The sequence below is a fragment of the Terrapene carolina genome, unplaced genomic scaffold, assembly GCF_002925995.2.
Source record: "Terrapene carolina triunguis isolate 2854851 unplaced genomic scaffold, T_m_triunguis-2.0 Scaffold62, whole genome shotgun sequence".
Lineage (NCBI taxonomy): Eukaryota > Metazoa > Chordata > Testudines > Emydidae > Terrapene > Terrapene triunguis.
The window spans coordinates 9260446-9272477 of record NW_020664413.1 but is presented as its reverse complement, the minus strand read 5'-3'; the positions used below and the strand labels follow the sequence as shown (position 1 = coordinate 9272477).

At 41.5% G+C, this 12032-nt stretch overlaps 1 protein-coding gene across 1 annotated transcript in view; it reads right to left on the bottom strand.

The window, feature by feature from the left end:
* The window catches only part of PDIA5 (protein disulfide isomerase family A member 5), a 121594-nt gene that overhangs the window by 26274 nt on the left and 83288 nt on the right, over window positions 1-12032 (bottom strand). Inside the window, exons 12-14 of the mRNA XM_024205723.2 lie at window positions 10501-10571; window positions 8505-8668; window positions 6099-6229 (exon numbers count right to left, since the gene is read on the bottom strand). Coding sequence (XP_024061491.1) covers window positions 6099-6229; window positions 8505-8668; window positions 10501-10571 — 366 coding nt within the window. The remainder of the gene's footprint in view (window positions 1-6098; window positions 6230-8504; window positions 8669-10500; window positions 10572-12032) is intronic.

The following is a 12032-nucleotide window of genomic DNA, read 5'->3' as shown; positions in this document are numbered from 1 at the left end:
GAGCAGTTCTCGCCATACTAATTATTATCCGCAGACACCAAGACTGTAACAGTGGCTGTGCCAGCTTGATCACGGAAGCCTCTGTACAGATTCACCCATTAACAAAACAGACCATTAATGGATTATCCGGACAGCACTGTCATCCGCACTATTTACACCAATAAGCAGATACTTGACTGACATGAGAATAAACAGCAAGTTCCCTACTAATGTACAGAGAGAAATTAGGTACAGGCAGAGCTCACATAAATCATCAAAACTCTGAAAGGCATAAACCCACTGGATGTGAAGCATCATTATCCGAGGGCTCAGATCTAGGTCCTGGATATTTACCTCTCCTTTCAGCCAGTAAAACCTTCCTGGAGATGCTTTTGCCTTTAAAGGGATTCTTTGCTGTGTGCAGCCAGTAATTGTACATGGGGTGTGTGTGTGATTAAAATTGATATCTCTGTCATGAAGACGCCTGAACGATTTTGGCTTATGTATACACACCCCCTTATGTCGTTACTCTGCAGGGATAGTCTGAGGAACTAAATACCAGTCCTTTGCACAAAAGATAAGCAGTCTCAATTACAGCATAAACCAGCCTCTACCTATTGGGAAGTTAGGAAATCTCTCCCACGGACAAGTTATGTCATAAATGCCTACTCCGAAAGAGCTGGTGCTGGCCATTGTCAGAGAAAGGATACTGGACTAGATGGACCATTGATCTGATCCAGTACAGCATTTCCTACGTGCTTATGGGATACAGAACTTATCACACAACTGCTGCTTTGTGATGCACGTTTGGTTCTAGCTCACCCAATAGTTGAATATTTCAGACAATTTTTCACTGTGGTTCCCTCACATGGGGATCAATTCTCTCCACGTCTACAGTGATGAGCTAGCTGGGGGGTGGGGTAGGGAATGCCACAAAAGAAACAATTCTATGACACCCCGATTCTGGGGCTAGTTCTCCATTGGTCCCTGCTCTAAGCTATGCTGGCTGACTGTTACACGAGACAGGGATCACCAGAGCACAGCAGACTCGACTACACCCCTACGTGAGAGGGACAAAGAAGGGATAGCAGAGATCTGGTGAAACCAGCTAAGGATTTCTCTGCAATGGGACTGGGGAAGGGAGATACTCAGTTATCTTATTAGGGCAACTTTCTGGCCTGTTTGTGCCCCTGGAGAAGCCCAGATGTGTTCCACTCCTGTGCACCAACTTCCTGCTCACCTGGGTCATTCTGTGTATTCGTGGGTGTACAGATGAGACGGAACCAGGAAGTTTCCATTTTGGGGGTCAGGGACTGGGGGGGAGAAGGGGTATAATTGGTGCAGGTAATAAGGCAGGAGGCTGATCTTAGTTTCCAGCAAAGTCTGTGGGGGGAAATCAACGTGTGCCTTTTGCAGACTTCAGTGTGCCACACAACATCAACGAGATAGATACAGAAATACAGAAAATAACTGATCTAATCTATACAAAGCCATGTCCCCATCTGATTTCTTACCACTATGCATAAGCAGACTGAGGTGTTCCTGGCCTAGCTGGTGACAATGCCTCTCAGTCAGGGTACATCTTAATAAGGACCCTGCGGCCTAAAAAGAGTGTTTGTACCACTGCCAGGAGAAGGACCTGCTGCCATGTCTCCCAACCACCATCCTACAACAATGTTAAGACCCATTTTCTTTTAACCAAGATTCAAACCCCACCCAAAAAACTTTTCAAAGATAGGTTTCACATTCTAACTCACCCGCACCACAAAAAAGAACAATGCAAGTTTGAGAAAACTTTAGGAGATGAGCAAAAGCCAAAGAAGAGATGAATGTCCTAACTATACGTATAGCGGCTGCCCAGTTCCGACTAGTTCTATATAAAACCCTTTCATAGAAGAGTGTGGTCCCTAATAATGTTTTTATTCTGGGTCATCTTTGCATAACCTCCATGGGTTACACTGCAATAATACTAAGGAATAAACCTCACCAGCAGACAATCATTTCAGGTTAAATTGAAGTTTCTATGCTGATTAGTAAAGCAAACTGAAAATCAGCTCTCAGCAGTGAAATATCTATAAAAAATATCCGTTCTGTGAACCCTGTTGAGCCCTACAAATTGAAGCCATTTGGGAAGTTAATAGTGTTGGCAATGACCATCGTTACAAGACACTAAAAGGAACAGTGAACTTTTTTCTTATTATTACTTCTTGTTTCAGCTGACAGGACATATTTGTTAAAGTGTTTGTCTTGGTACTTTTTAAGAAGAGAAATCAAATTGGTCTGGGAAACACCAAACCCTTGCACTAAAACTGACCAATTAAAATAAATCCCAAAGAACTAAGACTATTCCATCACAATCCAACCCCATTCCCGATCTGGTTGATTCCTTCGTATAAAAGTCTTCTTGGAGGTAGATTTTGACCTCCATGATAATCCACAAAGAAATGTGTTTCCATGCTAGTTTTCGTTTCTTAAAGAACAGTATTTCTGTTTGAAAGAAAATAAACGTGGGTTGGGTTTATTTTTCCTTTTGGAAACTCTTTCGTACTTGCAGAAAACCCTTAACAGAAATCCTAACTAGAAGAAAATACCAGAACGCTACTCTCTGTAATAAACCTTATAATGCATTCTTGTCTGATTCACTGGGAGTAACCCAGAAAACATTCCAAACTGAGATGATACTCTATTGCAATTTGTTTGCCCTTTGTGGCTCTGACAGCTAATCAACAACTGATTTTTATCGTGAAGTTTACTGTGCAACGGCAGGGGCATGTTAACACTAACAAATTTTGGTACAGCCAACTGGTTGCTGAAAAGGCCTGCAGCCATAATGCCATTTGTCACCACAGCCTACAGCCATGCAGAACCACACTGCTCCGGGTTGGATCTGCTTTAGTACCAAGATGGAAGACCAGTGAAAACCTAGTTACTACAAGTAGCATTGTTTATATAGTGGGTGTTGCTCTTCCACCGAGTCAGTACTAACAGCCCAATATAAATTAGGAGTCATTACACTGCTAGAAGTGCCATCTTTTGCATGAAACATAAAACCAAGACCCTTGCCACTCAAAACAGCCTGATACAAAGTCCACTGAGATCAATGGCAGTCTTTCCATTGACTTCAAGGGACTTTGATACATGTTCAAAGTCATTAAGATCCTATGGTACTTTTTGCAAGCACAGAGGTGTTAGCCTCCATGTCCTGGCCAAATTCTTGATGGGGGAGTTATGCGTTGCCCACCTAAATTCCCCCTGTGGATTCGGTTTGATTCAGTATGCCTCACTTCCTGTTTTAAACTACTGTGAAGGGTTGCACTGTGCTGTTAAAACACTGCCACATTCCGATCCCACAAGTGGCTGTATTTCAGTGGGGTGAAGGTACATTAGATACATTAAGTGCTTTGGGTTATAAGGTGCTATATAAATGCAAGCAATTATTTTGAAAAGGATAAAAGGTAGGAAATGACTGTGGCCTTTGCCTCCAGGTTTATTCGTCTAACTGAAGGCTTTAGAAAGGTCAGAACATTCAACCTACTGTTTTAGATCCAAAATCTAAATCATAGAAGAGATTCACAATTCTTACAAAAAATCAAAAAAATAAGACAAGCTCCTTCATAGGGCACTCACTGAATACAGTAACACACTGCAGGACTGCACTGGCCTAGGATGTGGCGCTGAATAGAGAAAGAAAATTATTTGATCTAATGAGACCTGGCAATTTTAGCAGTGCTCCTTCTGCACTAAAATAAGCAAGTTAACGTTAATTGGCAAGCATAAGCACAGAGAAGTCCCATGACTGAGGAAATGGTAAACAAAAGATAATCTATCAAATTTAGCAGAAGGCACATTGTCAGTGCAGAAAAGCAGCCAACTCCGTATAGGATGATTTGTACTGTTCTGTTTCCTTAATAATTATCTTACTGCAACAAGAGATTTAAAATATTCATCAGTTCTTTCCTACCAGGCCTGACTAAAAGCAGGCTTGCTGCATGTGTGTGTACACCCACCCCCACATGCACACAGACACACATTAACCAAAAACAAATCTGCTGAAATACTGTACACCCTGAACATGGGAAATTGTAATGGAAATTTGGTCACTCTTGACTATAAGTCATAAAAAGCCCTGTGAGGATATTTAACCAACACCAATCTATCCTCTATGCAGACAGACTCACGTACCACTTTACCCAAAGGTGTGTTGTAAAACTACGTCCAAAGAGTAATCCAGCTGCACCAAACACCACTGAGTTATGCCGACCCATTAATGCACTTAAGGCCGGATTCAGATACCCTTACTCACAATGAGATTAGTACCTTCTTTCATAAGTAGCCCTGTTGACTTCAGTGGGACTATTTATGGTATAAGGTACTATCCAACACAAGTAAGAGTATCCATAAATATCCACATGCTTTTGATCACTGGAGTTGCATATTAATGAGTCTCTAAACCATGCCCTTAGTGACTTATGAAGACTAAAATATTTTAAATGCATGCCTTTAAATAGTTTTTAGTTAATTTAGATTTTGTTAAAATGACCTAAAGATAACCAAATCTCTCTCTCTCACACACACGCACACAGTGTGGGGTGGGGGAAAGAAAAAGATCTCTTCCCTCCATGGATGTTGTTCATACTGGGAAGCTAGGGTAAAATGAACTAGCTGGCAAGAACAATGGCATACGTCTTACTTTTACTACTAAATGTATTTGCTTTTAAAATAAACTTCATTCTTAATCAATAGAGATCCATGTATCAGAAATTCCTGGCACACGGGCCATTTTTAGTCAATGGGTGGTGGGAACTGGAGTTGAAAAAGGATTAAATCTCTTTCCCCTTTCTTTTACAACCTCCCAGGAATTCCCTTCTCTCTGCATCCCACAACCAGCAGGGCTTCACAGGAGCCCGGAATGCATTCATGTTTAATTTTCTTACAGAAAAGCAAAATAAGGAGCTGTTTTTCCTGCCTGATTAAACATTAAGGGCCTGATTTCTCAAAAACAGTCTCCAGTTGTGTGGGAACAAATCTGATTGAGAAAATTACATATCTAAATGCTATCAATTAATTGCAGAGACAGTCATCTTATGGTACAGTATTTTCCATGAAAAATTGGGCGGGAGCAGGGTCAGGGCCCTTAATAAAACAAATCAGGCCATAGATATTAAATAGATATTAAACAGACTCCCCCCAACACAAACCAAAACACCTCCCCAAGACTAAAAGCTGAATGGCGTCCAGCCACCTCTGGACTAATACTGACAATGGAAGGGATGACTCTGCTGATTTAAATAACACAATGCAAATCAGGAAGGCGGCCAAGCGCCAGTACTGGCTGGAAACATTTCTGGCATTGAACATATTTGAAAAAGAGTTATTTCAAATAGTGGGAGAAATTGGCTTCTCTCCCCACCCTGCACATCTGATTTACAAAGGGCCTGATCCAAATTTCCATTGATCTCAATGGAAAGACTCCCTTTGACTTCTAAAGGAAGCTGGTTGGAGCTCATTTATACGTAAATGAGATAATCTGGTGATGAAGTTGTTAAAGTTGGACTCTTGTTCCAGGCAGGGATCAAAATGTGGGTTTAGATTACTCCTGAAATGGTTCCATCAGAATTTAGATTTGGACTACCAAGGGATTGATTCACCCCTGCATTACTCCATTGATTCACTGGAGCTACCATGGCAAATAAAGTGGAGTAACATACTAACGAACATACTAACGTATCCATCACTATATTATAAGGAATCACATTTTGTTATGCAGGCCATAAAATGAAGCAGAGGAAAATAAATACACTTTCTGTTTATTCATCTGCCTCCTTTGCGATCCCTTGTAGTAGTCAGTCAGTCTCTGGATTAAAGCTGTAGGCTGTTTCCCCGATCCTGGCACACACACCCCCACCCCAATTCATAAAATATATTAGGGAGGGTCTCAAGCAACTAAGTCAGAATGAGATATGAACTTCTACAAACTTAGGGTGTTCAGATCTGGAGATTTGTTTCAGGTTTATGTCTAAATTAATGACTCTATTTACAAAAGTATATACAAAGCACAGGATTTCAGAAGCTACAAGGGACACAAAAGCTATATGATAAACAGAGAGACAAATACTCACATGGGGCATAGAACATGACAAGGGCATGCTTCTTCTTCTTTAAAGACTCCCTGAAGTCTTCTCCGGCTAGGTGGATAACACTTGTTAGCTTTTCTTCCCAAGCCGGTTCAGGTGGAGGTGGTGCTTGCGGGCTAGAGGAGAAGAAAAAACAATGGATCTCTTAGATCTTTTTAGAAGCATGCAAAGAGGCCTTGTGGCTCAGTCACCTATTGAGGAAATGGTGGTAGAGGATCCTTATGGCTATTTGTGCAGAAGAAAAATGCACCTAGCATTTCCATTGCCAGGAAGGACAAGAGTTAATTTTCAGAAATCAGGAAAAATGGGATTTTGAACATGACTGGTTCAATATAGGAAAACCTTTATTTCAGCAAAGATGTCACAGAGTGGACTTTTGCTCCAGAACCATTTAAAATGACTGTGGGAATTTATAGTTCTGAGACAAAGGTCAGGCTGAAATAAAGGTTTCCTGATTTGCTCTAGTCACACCAGTACGGCTGCATTTATAGGCGTGCATATAGAACATTAGGGTACAGCAGGTGGAATCAAAAGGGAACTGACATACATCAATCACACCCACTAAAGCAAACAATGTAATATCACCATAATGTAAACTTGTTATCAAGTCTTTCAAGACCGACTGGGAAATACAAAATTCTAAAAGTGAAACCAGGATACAATAATCAACCCTAGCCCATTTTGGAGGGTAGGAAGTAAATGAACTGCAATATTTGAATAAAGAGAATTTCATATATCAACTGTGATTGCATATAGTGTCCAGCTAATAGCAACCCTGTACATGGAGAGTACCCCTAAAAATCTCTTGCTATTCACCACCTCATGGACATGTCTCAGACTCATTCCTCCTGTATCTTAAATAAGTGATTACTTATATAAAATCATCAGTGTGAAGGCATATTATCAAGACCTTCATTTGTCACCGCAGTATTAAATTACACTTTCCTGTCATTTTGAAAGGTACTGTTTTAAATACAGTCGGCTATGGATAAAACAAATGAAAACTCAACATTTTAATTCCATTCAAGGTCATTCGCTAGACACCAACCATATTTCCATCACTACTGAGTCGCCAAGTTGCTAACAAAGGAATCAGGATACCTGGGGGCCAGATCCTCAGTTGATGTAAACGATCATAGTTCTACAGACTTCAATGGAGCTATGACAATACATCCCAGCTCAACATCTGGCCTCTGGGTACTGTATCTGGCACTGGTTTGGAGAGCGTCCAGTGATTACAGCAGGAAGAGGGAGTCTGTATTCCTCACCGTCACTGACTGTGTGTGTGAACTTGGCCAAATCACAATCTCACTGCCCCCCCAGTGCACCCCGGTGTAAAACATGTCTAATACTTACTTTCCACACAACAGTGTTGTGAGACCAAATTAATCATTTGATGTAAGGCAGTTAGAGAGACTTACAAGCCCAACACAATAAAAATGCCCAAGTATTATTAACCAAACTCTTCCGTTCAAAAATCAAGGTTGGATGCCTCATTTCACAATTAGATGGTGAAAGCGCAACAACTTCAACAAATACACCTCTACCTCGATATAACGCTGTCCTCGGGAGCCAAAAAATCTTACCGCGTTATAGATAAAACCGCGTTATATTGAACTTGCTTTGATCAACCAGAGTGTGCAGCCCCGCCTCCCCAGAGCACTGCTTTACCGCGTTATATCCGAATTTGTGTTATATCGGGTCGCGTTATATCGAGGTAGCGGTGTAATCGCAAAATACAGATGAAACCTCTTTCTGTGGCACAATATAGCAAACAGAGTAAACACAAAGTTTCTGAGAAAACAAACTCTGTACGTCAAGAAAAACAATTCTTTATATTTTTCTTCCAAAACATTGAATAGAGACAATTACATCAACAATTCTTCCCTCTTGGAGCTACATCCTTCTCAATATGCATTCAACCTAAATCTGTATGTTTTACTGCAACTCATAAGAAAGATGCCATTTTTGATGGTCAGAAATTACTTCAGAAAGAAAAAAGTACAGCTACAACAATTTGGCGGCTAAACAAGGAAAACTATTGGCTAACAAAAAGAGGGTTCAGCAAATTTGATCTTATTTGTTTGAGCCACTGTTATGCCCCCCCAGAGAGAGGCTTAGGAGATATTTTAAAAATATTTATTTGGGGATAGAATTACCAGGACACGTATTTAAAAAAAAACAAAAACCCATAGCAAACAAAGGATTTTGTATATTAAAAAATATATAAAGAACACCTCTTTGTGTGGCTTTCAGTACTTTCAATTTCTTTTTTGTTAGTAAGGATTTAAGTATGAGATGAATCAGTTTAAGATTTACTTCTTCACAAAAGCAATCTTCAGTGGCTAATAGCCAGAAATCTGGATGAAATCTCCAACTCATACAACTTACTTTTGCAGCCAGTCAATGATCTTCTTCTTAGTTCTGAGTTGCGGCAGAGTGTACTTCTCCTCTCCATCCTGAAAGTACTTCAACGTGGGGAACCCTGAGATGTGAAATCTTTCTGCCACAGCCTTGTTGACAGTAGCATCGACAGCTGCAAGGACACCAGGACTCTGAAACAGAGAAAGCTAACTGCAAAGCATGGCATCACACTCACTCTCAGCCAGGAGATGGTACAGATTCAGAGAGGCACTCATATGGGTTTAGACTCCAAGTACAAACTACATGTATATTGAAAAACACAGCTGGCTCCAAATATCACTGTGAAGGGATGGATATATTTTACCAGGTCATAGAGCAGGGGTCAGCAACCTTTCAGAAGTGGTGTGCCAAGTCTTCATTTATTCACTCTAATTTAAGGTTTCACGTGCCAGGAATACATTTTAACGTTTTTAGAAGGTCTCTTTCTATAAGTCTATAAGATATAACTAAACTATTGTTGTATGCACAGGGGGACTGTCTTGGTTCTATTGCTATGCACGGCTACATGGGGGAGCAGGATTTTCCCTTTAACACGTAAATTATTAAATACAGGTGACCTTGATACACTCTCTACCCTTCAATTACCCACCCTCAGAACCCTCTTTCCACCCCAACCTCCTTTTTGTCCAGTCCCATATCTCATCCTGGATGCCCTACCACCAACTAAGCAGCAGCATGGAGCAAACTGAGCTCCTGATCCACACCCCTCGCACTGAAATCTCCCCGTCTGCTGTTGCTGAAAACTCCACTTTCCAACTCCCCTCCCCGGCCTATCACTATGGTGCCATATGCTCCCCTCCCTTTTTCTCCTAACACACGGGCAGTTGTTTTTTCCCTTACAACATCGCTACAAACCTACCCTGTTGTCTCCGATCCTCCCACTAACTCACTGTCCATTCCTTGGTCACTGCTTGCTTCCAGTACTGCAATCCTGCCTCTTCTTTTTGGCCTCCCATACCTCCTCCTGCGCCCTTCCAATCAATACCGAATGCTGCTGATAAATTAACCACTCTAACCATGTCACTCCACTCATTGAAGCCCTCCTCTGGCTTCTTCTCACGTTCTGCATCAACTTCAAGCCCCCATCTGACTTTTAAGTGTCTGCACCATCCTATCCTATATCTATTCCCCCACTTCCTCCTATCTCCTCCCCCATAAGAGCTCCTAAATGCCCCCTTTCATATCCTCCTCCCATTCTCATCTTCATGCCTTCTCCCCTCAGGTCTTCCCCTGCAACTCCAATACACTCTTCTGCCAAATAACCACTCTTCATTCAGATTTCCTTAACTGACACTCCTTTCTCTGGGAGGGCTTGATGGGCTTCATGGAAGGGAGCATTATTGAAAAAGGACCTACTGTGCTTTGAGACAAGACCTTTGTCTCCTAGGCATTGAGTGTCTGAGCTGCAATGACCATCTCTTCCATTCCTGTATGGCCTGTGCCGTGCTGGTGCTGAATCAACAACAGTGATTATTATCATCGCTGGGCCTGAGATTCTTTTCTTAGTTACACTGATGTACAGTGGAATGACTCCAGTGTAAAAATCAATGTATGCAAGAGGAGAAACAAGCCCGTTAAATTTTTGCATCTACACCATAACCGAACCCCCTCCCCCACGTCTTCTTAATTTGCATTTAGCATGAGGCCTTTAATGAATGGGAAAATAAACATTTCCACATTATATTTGGGTTTGATCATATTGTGTATAAATAAGGCCCTACAGCAGAATATATAATCACTTGGCAATTTTGTTTTCGCTCAAGACAGAATGTTCTTGCTAACGCTTTGGCAAGGCTCATGCATTACCGATGAGACTGTATTTTGGAAGCACATCTCGGAGGGCCCTGTGGGAGGATGAGAACAGCTAAAATTGTGGCAGGGAGGGATGGAAAAGTCATTTTTATTACTTCTGGTATTTATCATGGATTATTTGAAAAGGGGGAAATAAAGGAAATTAGCTTACATCACTGGCTCCGTGCAGCATCTCTGCGGCCATCTCATACTCTGGCTTCATTTTCTTACAGTGCCCGCACCCTGCCAGAGAAAACCCAAATTAAACTCTACATTACGCAATGATATTGGCAGCTGGATTACTAAAAACAAAGAATCACTCCGTGGTTAGTCATTGCCCCATCCCGCCACGGTCAATGTCCAGAACCAGGTAGTGGAGATTTACTCGAATTCAGAACATGTTTTATTTGTAAAGCTTCAGCAACATTTCGGATCATTTCCAAAATGGTCACTAGAATTTAACTTGTTTAAACAAATGCAATGGACACATTCTCCGGGATTCTGGAATGAATCAGAAGTACAGAACACACAGTATCTGTCAAGCCACTGACATGCAGTGTGGCCTTGGTCAAGTCACTCAACCTCTCTTGCCTCAATTTCCAAATTCCTATTGACTTAGAGAAATGATGTACCAGGGTAACTTCATCAATTTAAAAATCGGGCTTATGCTGATGCATCTTAAATTAGCAATTGAATTTGGATTACGCTGCCGTGATACAAATCCCACTTTATACTGGTGCAGCCTGCCTACATTAGGGGATTGCACCAGCTTAATCACTTCCATGTAATTACACCAATACATATATTCTTAATGAAGGCAAGGCCTGTAAAATGGAGATAAAGGTACTTCCTGTGTGAAGTTATTATTTATTATTTTATTACTGGAGCTCCAAGGAGCTCTACTCATGGACCCAGAACCCCGTTCTGCTAAGTGCTCTACAAACACAGAATAAGGTTGGCCCACCATTTGTCAAGGGGCAAGAGCTTGAAAGCACCAGAACTGATTATCAACAGCTTTAAACAGGCAGAAACCCTGAAGGTGGTTAACGTACTGTGCTGCAAAAGGGATGTATTGCATTTAGATACCTGGTGGTGATCATCCCTACAGGTGCTTTTATTTTCCCCTAGGTTGCAGTCAGTCATGTTGTTCTCCTCCTTTGCTTGTTGCTGTAATAGGCACTCAAAGGCCCTGTCTTTACTGGGCTTTGAATACCATATTTGAAAACAGGGCTTGATGTCCGTTTCAGTGTGACTCCAGCAAAAGCCGTTTTCTAGGCTGTGTAGGCAGCACCGGGGATATTTTTAAACCATTTTCAAATAGTGCACGGAGACTAAGTAGGGCCAGATGAAGCCCAGTCGAAGGATTCTGGAGGAAAGGAAGTCAAAACCAGAGCAGTCATGGATCTAAGCTTGAACATGGTGTTAGAACCTGGCCAGACACCCGTGTTTGCACCCATTACAGATGGAACTGTGGTTCCATTAGGTTCAAAGCCCATCACAGACAGGGCCTAAATTACAACATTATGGCATAACATCTATGAAACAACTAGGTACAGGCCCAACTGCTATAGCTGATACCAGGAGACACTTTCAATGCGAGTAAAACAAATAAAGTTTTAAAGCCATTAAAATGGCAGAATCAGGTTGGTCTTGGAACTGAAACTCCTTGCCTTGGGGAGCTACAAGAAGAGCTTTTACAGTCAG